General features: G+C 40.0%; 1 protein-coding gene across 1 annotated transcript in view; it reads right to left on the reverse strand.

Moving 5' to 3' along the window:
- Nucleotides 1-1,351: 1,351 nt before the first annotated feature.
- The window catches only part of nmdyn-D7 (nucleoside diphosphate kinase homolog 7), a 53,411-nt gene continuing 31,154 nt past the window's right edge, over nucleotides 1,352-23,608 (reverse strand). The window contains exons 4-10 of the mRNA XM_067154802.2: nucleotides 22,742-22,903; nucleotides 19,790-19,997; nucleotides 13,403-13,517; nucleotides 8,526-8,659; nucleotides 5,237-5,344; nucleotides 4,754-4,861; nucleotides 1,352-1,924 (exon numbers count right to left, since the gene is read on the reverse strand). Coding sequence (XP_067010903.2) covers nucleotides 1,895-1,924; nucleotides 4,754-4,861; nucleotides 5,237-5,344; nucleotides 8,526-8,659; nucleotides 13,403-13,517; nucleotides 19,790-19,997; nucleotides 22,742-22,903 — 865 coding nt within the window. The 3' untranslated portion in view covers nucleotides 1,352-1,894. The remainder of the gene's footprint in view (nucleotides 1,925-4,753; nucleotides 4,862-5,236; nucleotides 5,345-8,525; nucleotides 8,660-13,402; nucleotides 13,518-19,789; nucleotides 19,998-22,741; nucleotides 22,904-23,608) is intronic.

A 23,608-nucleotide genomic window follows, 5' to 3' on the forward strand; every position in this document is an offset into this window, starting at 1 on the left:
ATCCAGAAGACTTTCTATGAAACCAAATTTTCAGAGTTTCCAGCCTTTTTACAGTGATGAATTTCAAAGTCCAAGCTTCAATTCCGTACATCAAAATTGACCAAACATAAAATTTAACCATGCGCTGCCTCAGTTTTAAATTCAAGGCGTCATCACAGGGTAAAGCATTCATTTTCTTGATCACTAATCTTGCCATTTCTATACAGGTATTAATTTCAAGATCTGAGTTTAAATAATCTGATATCCAACAACCAAGGTATTTAAATTTGTCAACTTGTTGGATTTGCTGCCCTTTCAGTTTCAGAATAGCTTTCAATACCACTGGCAAGAAGTAGTATGTCATCTGCATATCTGAGCGTGCATATTAGCTCTCCGTTGACCTTGATTCCCACTTCTGTATCTGCTACTGCTTTAAATACAGCCCCCGAGAAGATGTTGAATAATAATGGGGATAAAACACAGCCTTGTTGTCCTCTTCCCTAATTTCTATAGAGTGTGATGCAGCATCATCAATCTGCACGTCCGGCTCCATGGCTAAATGGTTAGCATGCTGGCCTTTGGTCACAGGGGCCCCGGGTTTGATTCTTTGATTTTAACTAAAATTGGTTAATTCCCCTGGTACAGGGACTGGGTTTATGTTTCATCTTTATCATCATTTCATCCTCATCATGACGTGCAGGTCGCCTACGGGTGTCAAATCAAAAGACCTGCACCTGGCGAACCTAAGTCCTCGGACATCTCACGGCACTAAAAGCCGTACTCTATTTCATTTCATCAATCTACACGACAGCTTTCTGATGCCAGTAGAGGTTTTCGATGATTCTTATATCTTTACTGTCAATTCCAGTTTGTTGAAGTATTCTGATGTGCTCGTTGTGTTTTACTCCATCAAATTATTTTTTTTCATAATCTATGAAACAGACAAATACATCTTTCTGTTGGTCCCAGCACTCTTGGAGAAGAGTTGTTAAGAGTCTCACAAGTTCCATAACCATTTGTACATTGCTGGCACGTATTCTGTCATTTATTTTCTAAATCCTTTCTGGTGCATTGCCAGTATTCGAGTTAAAGTTTGTGCTCAAAACAACACTGCCAGGAAGCTGACAAGCAAAGCCTGAGGTGTCGACCCGAGGACCCTGAGAACATCAGTTCTGGCATTGCGCATATCTGCCTCAGAGTATGATCCAGGTGGATGTTCCTGTTAATGAAACTACGTGGACTGTGACCGGATGCTTGAAGCCAACCACAGTACAGAAAGTGTACCTACTCACATACAAAGGAACGTTGCTTCAGATATGGAGAGGATGAAACAGGAGACAGATTCTCATCAACTCCTTCACGGTCACCAGTCCATGGCACAATGGCTCAAGTACAGAAAGAGTTTCCTGACTTGAACACGGATCTTGGAGGGATTGCAGGAAGTGAACCACATCAGCAAATGGAGAAGCATGCTGGCTGATCTTGAAATACTTTAAGAAGGCCTGGCTCCTGGTGGTGATCTGCACTATACGGTGTGGAGGACATAAGAGTGGCAGTGCCACAGTGCAAGACCAATGTACACAACTGGAGCATCCTTGCACCATATGCACATGTCCTGTGCAAGTGCAGCAATGTTCAGGATCTGCTAATCTGCTCTGACTTGATCATCCATGCACAATGGAAGACATCTTTCAAGCAACTGACAAGGCCATCTCAGCTGCTAATTTTTAGAAATTCTCAGTTTGACCTGTAATGGACACATACTAATTGTACTGGACCCCTTGACTGTGGACTCTGGTTGTTGGATGGCATGTTTACTACCCACTGCATATAAATAAAGAATAACTCTAGAAACAGAAAAAAGTTATATTTAGAAGCTTGCAATTGTTCTTACAAATGAATACCAACACCAGGCTCATTCCAGCATTTTGAAAAAGTATTCAACCTGAAAAAGAAGAAAATAGAGGTGTAAAACAAGTTAAATATGTCATTTCTTTTCTGTGGATGACATAACATACTGAAACAACTCCAAATTCATGGAAATAAAAATAAAAATGGTGGGGACAAGTAAGGAAATGCCCACCTGAGTCTTCGTGACAATGGCATCTGGCAAGAGTCTGAGTGAAATGAAAGAGATGTCAGATAGTCAATTCAATATAATGTTATTTATAACTGGCCAATGATAACTAGTGTAAGAATCGAATGGCATCGTAGTGGACCACTGTCACTGTCACCGGTGAACTCATTTTATCTTCATGGGAGTTTGTTATTGATGTTTAACTTACCTGACTGCTCCCTAGTGACAAGGATTGGTAATTACCTAGCCCAAGCATATGTTTCAAAACATTTAGTAATTTTAAAATTTGATACATCACGTAACTTCTTTCCTAATTGCCTGAAGTCTACTGTAATGGTACTGTTATATGTCTAGTCTAAGATTCTCTATTCGATGATACTCACGTCATGGGTCAGAATTCACATTCAGAAGTTGATATGAAGCAAATAAAAAAATTCTCTCATTTTCGACCCTGCGTAACTTTGCCCTACCATGGAACATCGGATTTCTAGATCACATCACATGGCTGATTAGGGCACTCTTCACTAACAACAGAGCCAAAGTATGGGTCAATGAAATGTTCTCCAGTACCTTCAAGACCAAAACAGGAGTAAGGCAAAGATGCATTTTGACATCTATGCTATGGAATATCTACACTGAACACATCACGAAGAAGGCAGCTTCAGAGTGCAAGGCAAACAATAAGCAACTTGAGGTACGCCATTGACATTCTGACTGTAACATCAAGTGCCAGGGTGCTGGAAATAATACAATTGACTGAAAGGAATGAGCAGGAAGTATAGAAGAACTTATGAATATCATCGTTCGTTTCTTGTTATGTGTTAATGTCATACTTTCATAACGTGTGTACACACTGTCTCACATCATCCTCTGGTTTTCTTCACACACTTTCTTTTCATTCTTCAGCTTTGTTCTATTCTATTCTGGTGTCTTTTGTTGCACTGTATTAGTTTCTATTTATTTCTTCAACTACATTCATCCCTGATTCGTCTGATGTCCTCTCTGTTACTCCTCGCGTACAGGCGGTGTGATGAACATCTTAACTGGAGTTTCATGTTGCCGTCAGCACTCATATGGAGCGCTGTGCCAGCATACAGCGAGCCACCTGGTGATGAAGAGGCGCACCACTACAGCTCCAGATTTTCTTCTGAAGACTCGGAGCTAAGTTCTCTGTGTAACGTAAAGAGTTTCACAGTGTTGTCTTGACATGGCATAAGCCCAAAAGTCCATATCACGTCTACATTTAATCAATGGTTTTATTTCACCCGACAAATCCCTACGAAGAACACTTTTTATTTTATGAAATTCAGTCTTCAGTAATACATTTTTGATAGTAACCATATGAAGTAATTTTGAATTTGTGGCACAGCAAATAAATTAGTTAACATTTCAGTGTTGCACACTCCTCAGCATTTAAGAGTTTATAAGTACTACAAATGTTTAAATCAGACTTCAGCTTTGGACATTAAGTAAACATACGCAGTTTTAGATGATGATGATGATGATGGTGCTTGTTGTTTTAAGGGGCCTAACATCTAGGTCATCGGCCCCTAATGGTACGAAATGAGACGAAATGCAATGACAAAATAAAAATACACACAAAATCCTCCACTGACCAGAATTCAAAACGTGAGGACGAAATAATGAACGGATGGATATGAAGTTAAAAACAATCAGTGGAGACGATCCGCAATACCTCAGTCTCAGGAACTGACGGAAAACAATAGTAATACTGACCAAGGGGCTGCTTCTATAGCTCAATACTAAATCGATGATGCTTGCAAGCTAAAGGAGTCCAAAATATAGGTCATCGCACTCTCATAATGGTACTTATCGCTTGGAAAGTAGAACCATGGTATTTGATATGGTGCGGTACTAATCAACAGTATCGTAGACTCGCGGTATTCCACACATTAGGGTACTACTCACAGGTAATGAAATTTGCACAGGTAATACAGACCTATGGTGTTTCACACATAGCGGCGCCATTTACAGGCACCGCAAACCTATGGTTTCCATCACATATGTGTACTAACCACAGGGACTCGTACTATCCCGTGGTGTTCCTTATATAGTGGGTACTAATCATAGGCAAGCCAGAACCCTGGTGTCGCTCATATAGTGCTACTAATCACAGGTACCGTAAAAGCCTGACCGCACGGTGCTCCTGATTGCTACTAATCACAAGTAGTTTCGTGGTTCTAATCCAATCATCCCTTGGTCGCCCCTTTTATTCGCCTCTCACGACAGGCAGGGGATACTGTGGGTGTATTATTCGTCTGCCTCCCCCACCCAGAGGGGGCGTGTGTTTGGTCCGCAAGAGGTATTTTATTTCCCTCAAGTCACGCAGTTTTAGACAAGGATACTAAGATATATAAAAGCATCTAACTGGTACTCTTCAATTTCTTATTTTCAGTTTGTTTTCAAGACTTTTGATTTGAGTAACTTTTCATTATACAGTGTTATATATAATGACTTAGCTATCAATGTATATGTTATGTTATCATTGATTAATATTTATAAAGTTGGTCTAGAGTCTGAAGACACCCTTAAGATAGGGTGAAACCTGTATCCATATTGAATATGTAATAAACACTGATTGAATATTAACTTCATTTACAAATAATGTTTGCTTTACATAAAAGGAATGCCTTAGGAATGACTCCACAAGGAAAGTCAAGTAAGAGCATTTCTTACCTCCATTAATGCATCCTCAGGAAGATCCGTGCAATGTACACCGTTCTCTATCTTGTTTTTACCGAACATGGCTCTCAGAGTGTCAGGGCGCAGCTGCTTGGCAATATCCTAAAAACATCACAGTACAAAACATTGTAGTGGAGAGAATATCAGGTAATAAAACAAACACAGTGACAGGTTAGTATGGGAACAGGGAGCAAGAGAAAGACAAACATGAAAACACAAAAGCAGATCTTCAGTCTTGATGAAAGAAGAGTTAATATAACAAAGTTGATTAAAACAGGAAAAAGGAAGAGGTGAAAAGATAAAGATGTACAGGTGGTAAATGGATGTGTCAGAATTGGGACTGTTGAAAAGGGAGCGCACGTGTGTTTTCATGTCTGTCATGATCTTCTCTTCCTCACTCTTTCTCCTCTCACATTGTGATGTGTTCCTATCTTGTTCATTTGTTTCCATTAAGAGCTAGTAACATACTGTACTTACAGGATCCGAAGGCCCAACTGCAGCTCTGAACTTGACAGGTGTCTCTTCCCCATGACCACCAATCTCCATGACGACGCAGGCGCCGCTGATCAGCTCGCTTACCATCCCCTGTAACATGGTGCATGCTAGTCACTTATTTTTGACCTTACAGCATGCTATTAATCTTAAGTGATATCTTCCAGATCAAAATAACAAGGAAAGTTTACCAACAGGAGCCAGTCTACCCCTACACCTGGTAGTATTTATTAATGTTCTATGAAGCTGCTTCCATAACATACTGGCTTATTTTGATAAGTGCCACTAGAGCTATTAAAAACTATTTAAAATAGCACATGCTTGGTCCACTTTGTCAATACACTTTTGTAATTGAAAATTATTTATTCAAACATGTTTCACGAACATAGTACATTCCCTTCGACATTTATAAGTGATATTCGGTAATGGCAGAGGATATGGTTGAAAAGAATCATAAAATTACAGACATTTCTAATGACATGGAATTAATACATTCAGCCAAAAAGTTCATGAATGTTTAGAAAGTTTAAAAATTTATCTTGCTCAAAAAAAATCACTTTGAATCCAGTTTGAATGAAAGAAGTGCAGATGAGAACCCGTTGTATAAACTCATGTTTAATCATTTAAGGAAGAAAAGAAAAAAGGAAGAAAAAGGTAAAACTTGAAGATCTTAAATTTATTTGGGTATTCTCATTCAACACCAATAAATATTAAAATATTATGTAATAATAATTCTTCTAATATATCACTAATGTTGTTTATTCACTGATATGGTGAATTATGATGTAATACTTCTTTAAAATTTGGGCTAAACAAAAGATAGTGTTATATTATTTTTATTCTTTGATTGACTTCACTGATGAAGGAAATGTACTATGTTCCTGAAACATGTTTGAATGGTGTATTGACAAGGCAGACCAAGCACATACTATTTTTAATAGTTTTTAATAGCTTTAGACAAGTCGGTACAGGAACAATTACAAATACCTATTATGGTTAAGTTTATCAAAAGTGCAATTATTAGGGCTCTAAGATACTCTGAAGAGTGGAACTCACTAAGTCTTCTTCATTAGGTTTTGGCCTTTAATTGATTCAAACTACCACCAGAAGGTGGGAGGAGTTTACCGAAATATTGAATAGTAGGACCTACACTCGTAGAAGCACAATCATCTTGATACATAATCATTTTGTTTCATAGTGCTTCTGTGCAAGTCCATGGGTCTGCACATCGTTGTATGCAGTCACTAGTCTATATACAGTACTGGCGGGCAGCTTTCAAAGCTAGTGGTTTAAGTTTGAAGGTTTGCTCCTGTGTTCATTATCAATCTTGCACATGTAAGTAGCTGAAGAAATTAAAATTATTTAAAATATCAAACAAAAAGGAAAAACCTGTTATGCATGTCTTAAATTACCCCATGTGATCATATATTTCACTTTTAACACTCATCAAATCATATATCACAAATGGAGAATTATTTCTACTGTTCTCAATAAACATAAAGTCACTGAAATTTGTGATATTTTAATAGATTTTTTTAAAAGTTGTTTTACGTCACATAGACACAGATAGGTCTTATGGCGACGGTGGGGCGGGAATGGGCTAGGAGTGGGAAGGAAGCAGCCATGGCCTTGAAATGTCGTATGGCTTTTAGAGCCGGGATATCCCAGGAAGGGTTCGGCTCGCCAGGTGCAGGTCTTTCTATTTGACACCCGTAGGTGACCTGCGCGTCGTGATGAGGATGAAATGATGATGAAGACAACACATACACCCAGCCCCCGTGGCATTGAAATTAACCAATTAAGGTTAAAATCCCCGACCCGGCCGGGAATCGAACCCGGGACCCTCTGAACCGAAGGCCAGTACGCTGACCGTTCAGCCAACGAGTCGGACAGCCATGGCCTTGAAAAAGGTTGAAAAAAATCCACAGCCTGTTTCCAGTCATTCCACCAGGTCACTAATGGGATGACTGAAGCCCTCATCTAGCGGCGAGGATAGGAATTGTGCTGGATGCCAAAGCCTGTCGCACTCCTCTGGGGCAATGATTAATGACTGACAGATGAAATGAAATGACATTGGACCGACCAACCAACCAACCACGACTGATCTGCATTTAGGGCAGTCAGACAGGTGGCAGATGCCCTATCTGTTGTTTTCCTAGCCTTTTCTGAAATGATTGCAAAGAAATTGGAAATTTATTGAACATCTCCCTTGATAAGTTATTCCAAACCCTAACTCCCCTTTCTGTAAACGAATATTTGCCCTAATTCGTCCTCTTGAATTCCAACTTTATCTTCATATTGTGATCTTTTCCTACTTTTAAAGACACCACTCAAACTTATTTGTCTACTGATGTCATTCTACGCCATATCTCCACTGACAGCTCGGAAGATACCACTTATACTAAATGTAAGAAATTGATTTCACTTCCACCTATTCAATACAGTTCAATTTTCATTATGTGTTACATACCACTTAGTCAAGCAGCTCGTCTTCTCTCTCCCAAGTCTTCCCAGCCCAAACTTTGTAACATTTTTGTCAGAAATCACCCAGAACAAATCGAGCTGCTTTCCTTTGGATTTTTTCCAGTTCTTGAATCAAGTAATCCTGGTGAGGGTCCCATACACTGGAACCATACTCTAGCTGGGGCCTTACCAGAGACTTATATGTCCTCCTTTTACATCCTTACTACAACCCCTAAATACCCTCATAACCATGTGCAGAGATCTGTTCCCTTTATTTACAATCCCATTTATGTGATTACCCCAATGAATATCTCTCCTTATATTAACACCTAGGTACTTACAATGATCCCCCAAAGGAACTTTCACCCCATCAACGCAGTAATTAAAACTGAGAGGACTCTTCCTATTTGTGAAACTCAGGACCTGACTTTCAACCCCGTTTATCATCATACCATTGCCTACTGTTCATCTCACAACATTATCGAGGTCATTTTTAAGTTGCTAACAATCTTGTAACTTATTACTCTATACAGAATAACATCATCCGCAAAAAAAACTTATCTCTGATTCCACTTTTTTACTCATGTAATTTATCATCTATCTCCTGAATACTGGATACTGGCTGCACTTATGCAACTGCAGCTATCGAGATCGGTATTCTAATAGATTCCTGTCTTGTGGTTAAATTCACTTAAGTGATATTAGAGTATATACAGCCACCATACAACAAAATTTTTTTAAAAAAGATTGCAAGAGTGGGAAATTATTCTACTAGTGACCTATAGAGAATTAAGGCTGACAAATTACATACTGAATACTCAGGAACAACTCCTTTGTAGACTTCGTAGAACTCTTCAGCACAGAACTGATCCAAGTAAAACATCCTCATGGCTGAGATGGTAAATCCTTTGTTTTGAATGGCCACGATTATATCTCCAAGGAGTCCTGTAACGAAAGGAAACAACAGTAAGTAACAGCAGTTAGAGAGGAAGAAGTGAAGTCAACATCAAAACCAGATTGTTTGCTAAGTGTAGAAATTCATTTACAGTAGAGTCTCGCTCAATCGACCTTCGCTTATCTGACATTCCGTGTTATCTGACACTGGTAGACTTAATTTGAACTTTTGGTGGAGACTAAATTCTGGGACACCCCATTTAGAGGGTGGGACCATGGGACAAGCATTGGACTGACTGCTGGCGATAGGACCGGTTTTTCCTCAAGCACAGGTGCAGCGAGTCTTCAGTCATTGTTCAGTGTAGTATTGGTTGAGTGTGGATGTTATAGTTTTCATATCCTCTGTGAGTATGGTGAGTAAACGGAAGAAAGTGATTGTTTTTATGGAAAAGAGTGTGTTAAAGAGACTGGACAATGGGGAAACTCTTCAAAAAGTTGCCTCAGATTATGGTGTTGGATGTGTTACGGTGGGAGACTGGGAAAAAAAGGAGGGAAGAAACTGGAAAGTGGTGCTGTACCAGAGCAACAAGTGATGCACTGAAAATTAGAAAAACAGTGAAAGGGCATATGGATTTTAGTGGCGGGAGTGCCCAAGGACGAGTTCGGGTCACCAGGTGCAGGTCTTTTGATTTGACGCCTTTAGGCGACCTGTGCGTCGTGATGAGGATGAAATGATGATGAAGACGACACGTACACTCAGCCCCCGTGCCAGCGGAATTATCCAATTATGGTTGAAATTCCCGACCCTGCCAGGAATCGAACCCGGGACTCCTGTGACCAAAGACCAGCATGCTAGCCATGGAGCCAAACAGAAAAACAATTAAAAAATGTGAGTAAGAAAAAGTAAGTGAATCACTATTTCTTTGGTTGTCTCAAAACCGGGAAAAGAGCCTGCCAATATCTGGCCCATTCTGCAAGAAAAGGCAGTGTATTTCCAGAAGGAGTTTAATGAAAGGGACCCTAATTTTACTGCCAGTGCTGGGTGGCTTGTTCGATCGAAAAAAATGGTCCGGCATTAGGCAGCTTATTATCTGTGGAGAAAAACTGTCAGCTAAATGCGATGAGGTGGTGAACTTTAAAAAGGAATTTCAAGAAATAATTCTTGCCGAAGATGCTGCCATCAAAACCTCTCACAGCTGGCTACAAGCATAGTAAGGAGAGAGTTACTGTTCTTGCCTGTAGTAAAGTTACTGGGAACTTAAAAGCAAAATTGCTTATTATCGGTAAAGGAAGGAAGCCTAGGGCATTTAAGAACACTTCTGTCAACGCTCTTCCAGTCCATTACACGAATCAGAAGGCTGCCTGGATGTCTGCTGACATCTTTAAAGACAGGTATTTTAAACATTTTATTCCAGATGTAGAAAAATTTCTAGCTTCAAAATAATCTCTCTAGAAGAGCTCTTCTAATACTAGACAATGTTCCATCACACCCAAATGAAGAGCAACTTAGAAGTGGTGACATCAAAGTCATATTTCTCCTTCCTAACGTGATGTCATAATGGCAGCCAATGGATCAGGGTGTGCTGGAAACAATAGAGGAAATGTCGGCAGAAACTCCTTTCATCCCTGATAGAGGAAATGGACAATGGCAACGACATGATAGAAAGTTAAAACGAATCAACATGAAAAACGTGGCATACTGGATAGCGCAGTCTTGGGAAGAAGTTGAAACAACGACATTAGCAAAGTCTTGGAACATATTATTGAGTGAGGTTGAACATTGAGAGGTGGAGGAACAAGAAGACGTGTAAAACATTGTTCCCTTACTGAATTGCATTCCTGGCTGTGAGGATGCTACGACTCAAGATGTGCACAAGATCAGCTGTTTGAATTAACTTACCCTGATATTATTGATTTTGTGAATGCTAACGAAAATGAATAAGAATAAGAACAAAAGGAGAAAACAATGACTCACAGTGAAGGATTAAGTGCGTTGGAAATGGCATTAAGCAACAGGCGGAAGCATGCAAAACGGAGGTGTTGATTTTTCGTCGATGGTGGGACCATGCAGCAAGAAAACGTGAATCATCAGGCAAGCAGACATTGTTACAAGTTTCCTTTCGTAAGACATTTGGAATGTTTTCGTTCAATACTGCATGTACTCTACAATTGAATTGATAATTTAATAAATAGAGTACCTGTTGTGTGTCCTTCGCGATCTCAGCTCTGCGCCTGATAGCTCCACAACATGCCGCAGCCCGGATATTTCCAGATTCTACGAGGTGACTGCAGTGCGCTTGCTTATGACGTCAGCCAGCGCTATAAAAGGAGCAGCATTCCGCTACTTCCTAGGATTCCCCAGTGTCCAACGCCAGATTACACTGAAAGTCGAACACGGAGGCTATCCCTCTTAAACATGTGTATCGAACAGGTGGACTGAATTCTGGTTGTGAGGTTTCACCTCTGGCACTGCCTCACCTCCCGCTTCCTGTAGCCATGTCGAGCCCCGATGCCAGTATTCTACTCATCCCTCAGTCCTCACTTATGCTGCGACATCAACATTAGTATTCTACTAATTGTGAATATTTATGCCAGTTCCTGACAAGCCTACAGCAATTACTAGCATTCTGTTAGTGCGAACTTTCATTGCAAGTTACACTAATAATTCTACAAGGCAGATAGTTTTCGACTATCTTCAACTCTCCTTTATTTGACAGACTCCTCAAGATAGATTCGTGTGTATATAGAACTCTCATGTGTATAAGTGTATATTTCAACAGACCCTCAGTCTACTGTTAATATCATCATAAATTGCATGTAAGTTCATCCAGCTTCAAGAGAAGTTTAGTTATATTTATGTACATATTGTGTAAAAAAACTTATTGAAGCAATAAATTTATGTTGTGTTTCTGTATACCGAATCCTTGTATACAACACTACCGGTACCGTAAAACAAGTCATTGTTTTAGTAATTCAGTACAGTATAGCCTTCCTGTCTGTTTTAGTTCATTTTCAAAGTTATTCTGTATTATCCGACATTTTCAGTGATCCGACATACACTAGGTCCCATTTAGGTTGGATAATCGAGATTCTAGTGTATATCAAAATGAACCTCTTTTGAAAACCATTTCAGAATCAGCACAGATGAGCCTGAGGAAGCTTCCTCAGAGAAATTCTCATGAAGCGATGGGCACAACTTTGAAAGATCCTCGCACATGCTCATTTTGCACTTTGTTCTGCTGACCACTGCAACACCCGCACTTCTGTGACATGCATTTGCTGCATTTTCTGCCTTGCCCAATGAAGACACACTCGTTTCTACAAAATCTGCCATGACTGCAATAGTGACCAAAACTGAACGCATTAATGCAATGACACTAAGCCAGGTAGTAACAATAGATCAGAAGCCACTAATCGGAAAAATTGTCAAAGCTTCAGAAAGTCTAGTTTATTTGTGACCTTGAACTCAGCTGTAATGTGCACGGTGACTTCTACTGTACAGGGTAGTCCTTTTTTAAAATTTTAACAATTGCTTTATGTCGCACCGACACAGATGGGTCTTAGGGCGATGATGGGATAGGAAAGGGCTAGGAGTGGGAAGGAGGCCGTGGCCTTAGATAGTTTATTGCTTCCACCATCAAGTACAGGAAGTGTACACTAGGTACTGTCAGTATTAATAAAAATAATCTATAGACAATATCTCAGCCATAATACCTGAGTCATTAGGAAAATTATTTTAGCTACCTATATTAGGTCAGTTTTTGAAATACCACATTCTAGATACTCTTATACACTATAAAATGCCTTTCTCCTTAAAAATTGTGACAATACCCTGATAAATGCACTATTGGCTGATGTTTGAATAGGTAGTGGAAGCTTATTGTACATCTTAAGCTGCTGATAACAGTGGCTGTTTGTGCTTTTACTAAGCCTGGAGTGAGGAGTATCCAGATTATTCTTGTATCTTGTGTCGTGCGTATGAACTGTAGATCTTTCTTTAAATTTGGAAAGATTCTTTTCACGTGCATAATATTTGTAAGAATATATAAACAGGAAATGGTCATAATTTTTAGGCTCACAAAGGGAATTTTACAGGAGTCTCTAAATTCTAATCCAGCAATTAGACGGACTGCCTTTTTCTGCCAAATAAATACATTATTTGATGTAGGACAGTTGCCCCATAACCTGATCCCATACAGTATATGAGGGTGTAAGAAAGCACGATAGGACGCAACTAGCATATCCCGACTGATGCAGGTTTTCAATTTCCGCAACAGATACCCTGGCTAATCTCTTACAGAGTTCTGATGTATGTATTTCTCATGTAAGTCTTGTATCTACATGTAGGCCTAATAATTTAACAGAATTATGGCAGCCATTATTTACAGTGTGATGCAAGGTAAATAGGATAGGTACAAAACCAGCATTTGCCTAGTGTGAAAATGGGGAACCATGGAAACCCATCTTCAGGGCTGCCGACAGTGGGGTTCGAATCAAGCTGACAACTAAATGACCCAAACCACACAGTCACTTGCTCAGTTACAAGCCAGTACAGTTGGGTAATGATACAAATAGACCTTCATGAAAATAAGTTTTCTTTAATGTATATATGAGGCAGCTGTGATATTTATAATACATTCTAAAATGAAAGACAATCTTATATTTAGGCTAATATGGTATTTCTTCAGTTATGCTAAACACTATACGGAAAAAAAAAAAGAGTTAAATGACTTCCATATCTTTTCACAAACTATACAAAGAACAGGAACATAAGTTAGTATGTAATAGCCGTACCTTCACGCATGGCATGTGGCTTGACAATGCAGCAGGTGGTGTCCTTGAGGATTGCTGTTGTTCTTGGAGTTGGGCGACGTTGATCATGAGTAGAGGTGAAGAAGGTGGACAATTCCTGAAGATATTCATCATGTTACTCTCTAATGCTACCATTGTTGTCACTTAAGGAGTTAAAGTGGTGTACTCAAACAGTCTGCAGCAGAGGAGAGGCCTAATAATTGATTACCACAGAAACAGGTAGTAAAATAACTTTTGAGAATAAAGTACGAGGGCAAGTCAATAAGTATCTGCAAATGAAATAGTGTATGACTTTTAGTGGAGAGGGTGTCCGAGGACAAGTTCGCCTCGCCAGATGCAGGTCTTTCGATTTGACGCCCGTAGGCGACCTATGCGGCGTGATGAGGATGAAATGATGATGAAGACGACACATACACCCAGCCCCCAAGCCAGCGGAATTAAACAATGATGGTTAAAATTCCCAACCCTGCCAGGAATCAAACTCGGGACCTCTGTGTCCAAAGGCCAGCACACTAACTATTTAACCATGGAGCCGGACTAAGTATTTGCAATTTTGCTCTAATTGTCTTTAGGTTGGCTCTATGGCCTTGTGTGCTCAATAGCCGCTAGATGGCACCGTTGTCTACATCTGTGGTAGGTTTCAGCATTGTCAGATCAGTACAGTTTGTGCTGTTGAGACGTCAAGATGGCTGGGCCACTCTCTGTTTACACCAAGGAAGAACAGCGTTCCATAATCCGTTGTTTGTGGTCTGAAGATGTACCAGGAGCGGAAATTCATAGAACAGTCACTCGTCTGTTATTCAGGAGTATATCACGCACTTGTTCAATACTGGCATCAGTTACGGCTGCAGATGGACGCCCGGATCTTTCCTCATCCTTCACGCTCGTCCAGCCCATTTTGAATGGTTCAATCCACTGGTAAACACTTCGCTGTGACAAAACATTGCCCTGTATTGTGCTGAATGTCTTCTATGAATTTCCACTCCTGGTACATCCTCAGACCACAAAAAACGGATTACGGAACTCCGTTCTTCCTTGGTGCTAACAGATAGTGGCATGGCCATCTTTATGCTGCAACAGCGCAAGCTCTACTGATCTGATAATGCTAAAACCCACCACAGACGTAGACAACAGTGCCGTCTAGCGGCTGGTGAGCACAAAATGCCATAGAGCCAACCTAAAGACAATTAGATCAAAATTGCCAATACTTACTGACTTGCCTACGTATCTTAAACAAAGGTAACATTCAATCAGCCAGTCAATACTACCGTATTTATTACATATTAATTTCACATATATTATTTGCCCTAATTTAAGGGCTTCTTCAGTGCATTGGACTCTTTAGATCAGCATCATAAATATTCAAAATAAACTTTCAGCATATAAGGTCATGTTCAGTACATACAGTACGTACTGAAGAGATGTTAAGTATAGAACAAAAATGACACCCGGACACCAGTGAGATCCAACCCACAACCTTCCAATTTCACATTGGTTGCTCTACCAGTTGAGCTATGGTGACCTAGGTCATATTTGTTCTGTTGAAAATGAAATGTCGTATGGCTTTTTTTAGTGCCGGGATATCCCAGGACGGGTTCGACTCGCCAGGTGCAGGTCTTTCTATTTGACACCCGTAGGTGATCTGCGCGTCGTGATGAGGATGAAAGGATGATGAAGACAACACATACACCCAGTCCCCTTGCCATTGGAATTAACCAATTAAGGTTAAAATCCCCGACCCGGCCGGGAATTGAACCCGGGACTCTCTGAACCGAAGGCCAGTACGCTGACCGTTCAGCCAACGAGTTTTGTTCTGTTGGAAAGGATCTAAGCAAAAAGGTCTGGTGCTACTGCCATCACACAGTAGAGTGCATGCAAGTTGCCCGTTGTGGCAGAAGTGCCAATCCTGTACGTAGAAAGTTTATTTTGAGAACAATACGATTGTGAAAATTAAATATTCATTATAAATACCATTTGCTTTACATCGCACCAACATGGATAGGTCATGTGGCGACGGTGGGATAGGAAAGGCTAGGAGTGGGAAGGAAGAGGCCATGGCCTTAATTAAGGTACAGTCCCAACATTTGCCTGGTGTGAAAATAGGAAACAGCGGAAAACCATCTTCAGAGCTGCCGGCAGTGCGGTTCGAACCCACTATCTCCCAAATGCAAGCTCACAGCTGTGCACCCTTAACCACACAGCCAACTTGCTCAGTTAATTATAAATATTATTTTATGATAACATATTAACATTTGACCTGATCTTTACACTACAGAACATGGTGGAAAAAATATGGAAGTTTGAGAAAGATTTGTTGATGACAAATGCAGGTGTTTTGAAGGCCTAACACAGTGTACCAAGGCACTGAGGAAGGAACATGTAGACTAAGCAGAAGTGCAAATGATAATAGCTTTGTAGTGTAAAGACCAATATAGAAAAACAGAATGGTTTGATGCAGAAACCGGACTTTGGCAGAGAAATATACTGTCCCCTATAACTTCATGACGGTCAGGGATGAAATTCACAAGTGTATAAACAGAAGACGGGAAGAAACACAGAGGCTGTGAGCTTGCATCCGGGAGATAGTAGGTTCGAATCCCACTATCGGCAGCCCTGAAGATGGTTTTCCGTGGTTTCCCATTTTCACACCAGGCAAATGCTGGGGCTGTACCTTAATTAAGGCCACGGCCGCTTCCTTCCAACTCCTAGGCCTTTCCTATCCCATCGTCGCCATAAGACCTATCTGTGTCAGTGCGACGTAAAGCACCTAGCAAAAAAAAAAAAAAAACACAGAAAATGCCCTTCTGTTTGCAGATGACATAGTGATATGAGGAGAAAGTGAAATTGAGGTATACGAATAAGTTCATGTATGGGATCAGGTGGTAGAAGAGTTCACGATGAGAATAAGCAATGAGAAGAGTAAAACAGTACTGATGACAAGAAGTAGAAGTAAACGGAAAACCAAGAGAAGTTACGAAAAGTTTCAAATAAATAACCAGTACTAGGGAAGTGAAATCACAGAAGATGGGAAGATGAGTGAGGAGATTAGGAACAGAGTACAACAAGCAAATGGCTTTTACCAGAGTGCAAGGGATATACTGTGGAACCAAGAAATTCTGCTAGGTATGTACTGATATTGACATACACAGCAGGTTCATGGACAAAAACAAAACAAGATGAGAGTAGAGTTCAGGCAGTTGAGACGTTGCCTACGAAGTATATATACATAAGGCCGGGAAATACAGCACACTAGACTCGGCCTCGAGATACTTCTGACAAGCGCCGCTGGAGTTCTCTTTACTGAGCTGTCTCGCCCGCTCACTGCAACATGTTCCAGTACAAAAACCTATAAAAATTAATTAAAACTAGCAATTTCAGACGACACAAAACAGATGTAAGATAAAAAATAGACCAAGAGCAGTTGTATGACTTACTTTCTACAATATATTTCTTACACTTTGCTTAAATGAAATAAGTAATTCACGAAAGAAGCAGAGAAGTCTATTAGCGAGTTTGTCACTTCTTCCCGTATTCTCTAATTCTACCTCAGTGTATACGATAAGCTGATCGAGATTGCGGTCATAAATAACTTTGAGTTTAATCACCAGCTTATAAATTATCAGATATCCTACTTTTTCCTCCACATATCTGATGTTGCGACATTCGTATTGAAGCCACTGTTTTAAGAGCGATGTTATGCCCATTTCGCCATTAGAGAATCCTATATAATTTTTCAGCATCTTCTGATATGGTACAGTTAGGCAGTGCAAGGATCTCAAATCTGTAGCCAGTGGGTGCTTTCCTATGCCAGAGGACGCAAATTTTTAGCATCGTTTCTCCATGTTTCACTTTTTCTTCCCATAAGATTCAGTTTGTTCTAACAGGAATAAAGCTCCTAAATGATCATTTGTACCATTATTTTCAATTTGGTTTACTTTTTGGTCAAGTTCAGGTACCTTAAATCATTTTTCTGATTTCATTACTGTATCCTTAAACCTACCACTTCTATTTAATACTGTATCCTAATTCTCAATGAAGTCTGTTTTCCGTAATCTGGCATTTGAAATCTCATCAATATATTCCTTGACATAGAAACGAGACTTGTAGATACTACTTTTTTGTTTGTGGGTGACGTAGATCAGTTATATGCTGAAGATATGGTGTGTTCATTGTTATCTGAATCAGAAATTTTATTCAATTTTGATGGCAATACATCATTTCTTGGAGCTGGAGCCTTCCTGCGTTTGACACTTTTCTGTTGTGAACAGGATATACACTAAAAATGAAGGAACTTCGTTGGGGAGAATTCGCTTGATTGATATGCTTACACTGAAATCTGATGTATTAAAATGCAAGCTACATACTCGTGTCTCGAAATAACTTGCCTGCATTTCTCTCTTAAACCACACTCCAAAGGAAAATTATGGAACATCACATTTTCTTGCTTTTTAACGGTATCCAAAGTATATAGAGGTACATAACAGTGCACCATGCTTTTCAACCTCACAGACAATCACCGACAGAAACAGTACGCACAATAAATTGCATAAAATCAACACAACGTCACAATTACTCCGTACATCACAATGTTAAAGTCTGCCAAGAGCAGAACAGAAACCTGACACCCTAGCGGCCAAACCGCGAACACGGTTGGGCCGTCTTTTCAGCGGCAAATTAGTAGCTACGTCCCGGCCTTGTATATCTCATAGGCAACGGTCAAAATGAAATTCCTTGGAGGTATCACAGCGAAGACAAGAAAATACAAAATCAGAAATGAACAGACTAGAAAGAGGATTGGAGCTTCTAAACTACAGGACAGAATAAAAACAAGCCAATTGAAATTGTATGGACACATGATGCAAATGGGAGTCCAAAGAAAGTATTTACAGAGAAACCAACAAGGCAGCAACAATAAGGAAAGCCTTGAAACAAGAGGATGGATACAGAAGAGGAGAGTATAGAAAAGAGAGGATGAAAGGTAGAAGAGGAAAAGAGAGGTGGAGAGTCGCACAATAGTGGAGGTCCTTGTTCATAACCCGAACCAGGAGAGAACTGGAAATGGGAAGTGAAGAGTGGTTGTGGTGGAGGTTGTACTTTTAAGAAGGATGAAGAGGAGGAGCGCATTCATAGTATAAAACACTCTGTGGAAATATTTAAAAGTCTTAAGAACAAATTAAAATTAAAAATAGGAAACTGAACGATAATACGAAGGTCGATCAAATATAAACAGGATATTTGTTCATGAACATCAACAGTTGGTAGGAGTGGCCCCGTGCTTCTGCTATGCTTAGGCGGGACCGTTAGGAGAGGGCAGTGTGTGCTGTTAAATATTTCCCGCCGTTTCGTCAGTAACGCTCATGACTGCAAGAGACTATCCTCATTTTTTCCGTATTGAAAGTCTGTTAAAAGGAGAACAATAAAACTTTGATTTCCACCTATTCAATAAATCAAAGTTTTATTGTTCTCCTTTAACACTCATGATGTCGGGGGCAGTGGGTGCACGCCTCCACTGTACAATGCATAATTATAAAATTTCTTGCTCGTGAAGTAGTTACAGTGGCGGAAATTTGCCAGAGATTGACTGCACAGTTCGGTGATCAAACATTGTCAAGAACATGTATGTTTGCCTGGCATAAAAAGTTCAAGGAAGGACGAGAACATGTGAAAAATCAGCATCACAATTGCCGTCTTCGGACCGGCATTACAGATGAAAACATTTGTGCGATTAAAGACATTACTGACGACGATAGACGGGCGAGAGTATCAGAAATTTCACAACAAGTCAGAATCAGTTATGGGAGCTGTAAAGCAATCATCACAAACGACCTACAGTTCTGTAAAGTGTGTTCCAGATGGGTCCCTCACCTTTTGACCGAAAATCTGAAGTTGAGATGTGTTGGAGGTCTGTCAGAGGCTTACAGCAAGGTTTGAGGAAGAAGGCAAATTTATTATAGGTTAAGGCCATCAATGGTGAGCGACACTGGTGCTCAAATATTGCTTAGTTGTTCTGTTAACAAACTGCAATGGTGGTGGTTGTTGTGACTCTTTTTATAAGCTGAAAAACCATGTGGTCAGAAGAGGAGCGTACAGAGAATAGAGGATGAAAGGGGATCTGTAGGGCCCATTAGCTCTCTGCATTTGACGACAGCATTTTCTGCCACCAGCTCTACTCACTGCGAAGACAACGATCGAAACAAGGGTAAATATGCGGAGGAATGATCATTCGAAGAATGGGAGGAAAAGGAATAGTGTAAGGGGGAGTTGAAAGCCTATTGTTCTTTGTTCTTTGTGTCTTTCACTGTCCCTCATATTTGCTTGCTATCACTGACAGGAACCCAACAGGTAGAAAGGAATATTACCACCACTTACAATTTCTGCTGCTTCTGGCGAATCAGAGGAGTGCAGTGAGTTGAGGGACTTGTCCTTGCCGTACTTGGCTCTCAGAGTGTGAGGTGCTTCCTTGCGAGCAGATTGGGGATCTGTAGGGCCCACTAACTCTCTCCATTTGACGACAGCATTTTCTGCCACCAGCTCCATGGCTACCACAGGTCCCGACATCAGGTAGTCCACTAAAAAACTAACAGCACAAAAATTGTTCTTGAGCTACAGTAGTTAAAGAGGATGGGACGAAAAGTAATGCACAACATATATTTGCAATAAACCATTTGGATCCGGTTGTCAAAGCTGACCGATAGTAAGTTTGGATCTTGTGCTACAGATAGGTGCAGCCCTGGTGGAGCAAGCAGAGTGTTTTATGAAGATAAAAGGAAAATTATGAAGTGCAAATCATAGACAAATGTTAGAAGCATATGGTGCTGTTTGTCTGGATCGCAGCATCATCTCCAGATACAGCATAATCTTGCCAATCTACTGCGCTCCACCCAATCTCTGATTGTTTCACACCATCCACTGTTAGAAGCATTCAAAATGAGTGGCAGGTGCTCCTGGGAACCTCGGCACAACAGCTACATTTCATATGGCACACTGAATTGATTATTTTCACCATGTTGGTTATTCCTGTCCATATTGACTTATATTCAAATTTCTATAAAACACTTCAATCAGTCACTACTGATCTGCATATAGGGCAGTCTCCCTAGTGGCAGATTCCCTATCTGTTGTTTTCCTAGCCTTTTCTTAAATGATTGCACAGAAATTGGAAATTTTTGAAGATCTCCCTTGGTATAAAAATCTTGAAATAGTTAAAATATTTCTTTGTGTTTCAACTTTACTTACTTACTACGTCAATTTATTACAGACTTTAAAATAGAAATTTTCAAATCATAAAATGGATATCTATTAAATTAGTCAACTATATGCTAAAATTTTAAATCTGCTCTGTTCTTTGAACTTACGTCAAGGACATAACTAATGAGTACACTAGCATCCTCCATACACAAAGAGCAGAGGAGCAGAGTTTTTTATGAAGATAAAAGGAAAATTACCAAGTGCAATTCAGGGACAAATTCAAGGGCGTAAGACGTAAGTTCAAAGAGCAGAGCAGATTTAAAATTTTAGCACATAGTTGACTAATTTAATAGATATCCATTTTATGATTTGAAAATTTCTGGTAAAGCGGCATAGGGCATGTAGATATGCTTTGAAAGCAAGGCACGTTAAAGAACAAATTATTAATGCCAGAAAATTATACAAAAACTACCTAGCAGGGGATAAATGGCAGTCAGTTGTTACCTTGGATAAAGCTTTGGTTTAACACCAACAAGACCTGGGCAATTTACTATCGCCCGTAAGGCCAAAAGGGGCACTCAAACTTCGTCAAGGAAAACAAAGAAAAGTTTGCTGTAATCTTCAGAGTGCCAAAAAATGTGAAGATCAATGCTACCTACTTCCAGAAGAATGTCATGGACACCTATTTCGACAAAGATATCCCTCGGCTGTATGGTGAGGATGCTTCAAATATCTGGATCCACGTGGATAAAGCGTCCATTCATACTGCCAGATCATCAGTCACCTACTACTGCTTCCAGGTACAGCACGCATGCTCAAGGTCGCTTCCTGTATTAACTGGGGCAACCCTCCATACAGAAGACCATTTAGTAACATCCCTGTCAAATCCCCGAATGCCTTGCCGATGGATTTCTGTGCCTTTGGTCTCCTGAAAAGACAGCTTTCTTCTAGATGTCCCGCCACTATTGAGTATCTGGAAAGTGTGCAATGAGGTATGGGACAATGTTCCTCTTGCTGTACTCGATCAAAGTTTTCTACAGTGGAAATTGAGATGTAGGGCAATAGTTTGTGCCTATAGCTATCACATCGAGCACAACTGGGTCTGGAGAAAACGAATCGCTTAGCACAAAAGGTAAGTCAAAATTGTCGAAACTTAACTGAGGTAGCGCTCCGTATTATATCATCCATCACCACTATATATAGTAGAGGTGAAAGGGCACTTCCTTGCTTTACACCATTTGTTAAAATGATGATTACCTTTAAATTTAGAATATGTTAATTGATCACTCACCCAAGTTTCATTGAAATGTGTCTGGCCCAATGCAAATGCTCTTATGTAAGGCATTGTAGAAAGAATACATATGCAAAGATTCACCTTTTTAGTTCATCAGGAAGTTTCAGAAAATTGGAAGATAATCTTAATAAAGTTGAACAGTTAAAACTGCCAGCCTATATTTTGTAATACAACATTATCATCAAATTGTTTTTAAAATCTGCCAACTTCAGATTTTTAGCAATTTCATTTTTACATCCATCACTTCAGGAACTCTGTCTGTGTTATAGAATGTTGTCAATAATATCTATAGATTGTCATGTCCACATCTGTTATTGAAAGGCAGAGGTGTTGAGGATTATTGTTTTAAGAGGAAGTACAACTAGGCAACCATCCTTCTTTATTGCAAATGTCTGCTATTGCTGAGGCCACATGATTTTTATTATTATCCATCTAAGTTGATGATCAATGATGGTAGTTTCTAAGCTTCTGATGAATACTTTCTTGAGAACTGTAAGGTGATGACATGGTTCTCTTATTTGATGTTACAATTTTTGGACTACCAAACAGAAAAATAAACCTCAGAAGAAAAAGTTCCAAAGAAAGAATCTATTTTTTAACTTATTGTCAACAACTGTCAAAAATGAAAGAGAGAACAGAAAGTTCGTCAGTTGATATTAAAAAAAAAGAAAGAAAGAGAGGTGACTAACTTTCATAGGTAGGAAATTATTAATATTTATTCAACACACTGCAATTTTAGGGAAATTAGGCTTTTAGCACAGAAATATACAAATCCAGCCAACACTCAAAAGGGCTAATTACTGTTGCACACTACAAAGAACCAGTAAAAGACTACGTACGGTAAATGAGGCTGTGCTTGGTACTGCTTGTAGAACTCGGTGGCCTGCTCTTTATTTAAAGTACACATCTTCAAATTGGTGATTTTGAAGTCATTCTTGTAGATATCCTTAATAATTTCACCCATTTCGTTGAAAACATTTGGTTTCAACATTCCAAATGTCCTGTAAATGAGACATCAAATGATATTATTACAAGACATAACTCTCAAAAGAGCCATGGAGGCCTATTTGAGTAGCTGTGCAAATGAGAGCTACCAGGCCCTCATATTTAAAAGGAAAGGTTCTTATCCGTGTTCCCACTCCTCAATTCAAGCATGCTATGGCAAGGAGCTGCCAACAGCGGCAATAGTCACGGAGTGCAAATAATGGTAGCAATATTCTCACACTCGTTTCACTAGTGACAACACTGCATGGCTCATTGGTAACCCTTGGATTGTATCCCCACCTTCCTATACCCTGGATACGCCGTACAATATCTCCAGAGTGGCAATGCTTCCTGACCCTCCCACTTAACTTTGACTTTCAATGATTTACACAACCCTTTGATTTCAAGATCATCCGGTCGCACAAACCGTCTGGTAAAGCCCCCCCCCCCCTCATAGCAGGCTGTATGCTGTACAGAAAAGGAAGTAACTAGGTTACTGACATTGATAGGAAGGAGATTTGACGCCCGTAGACGACCTGCACGTCGTGATGAGGATGAAATGATGATGAAGACAACACGTACACCCAGTCTCCGTGCCAGCAAAATTAACCAATGATGGTTAAAATTCCCAACTCTGCCAGGAATCGAACCCGGGACACCTGTGACCAAAGGCCAGCACGCTAACCATTTAGCCAAGGAGCTGGACAATTAAGATGAAGCAT

The sequence above is a fragment of the Anabrus simplex genome, chromosome 10 (assembly GCF_040414725.1).
Source record: "Anabrus simplex isolate iqAnaSimp1 chromosome 10, ASM4041472v1, whole genome shotgun sequence".
Classification (NCBI taxonomy): Eukaryota; Metazoa; Arthropoda; class Insecta; order Orthoptera; family Tettigoniidae; genus Anabrus; species Anabrus simplex.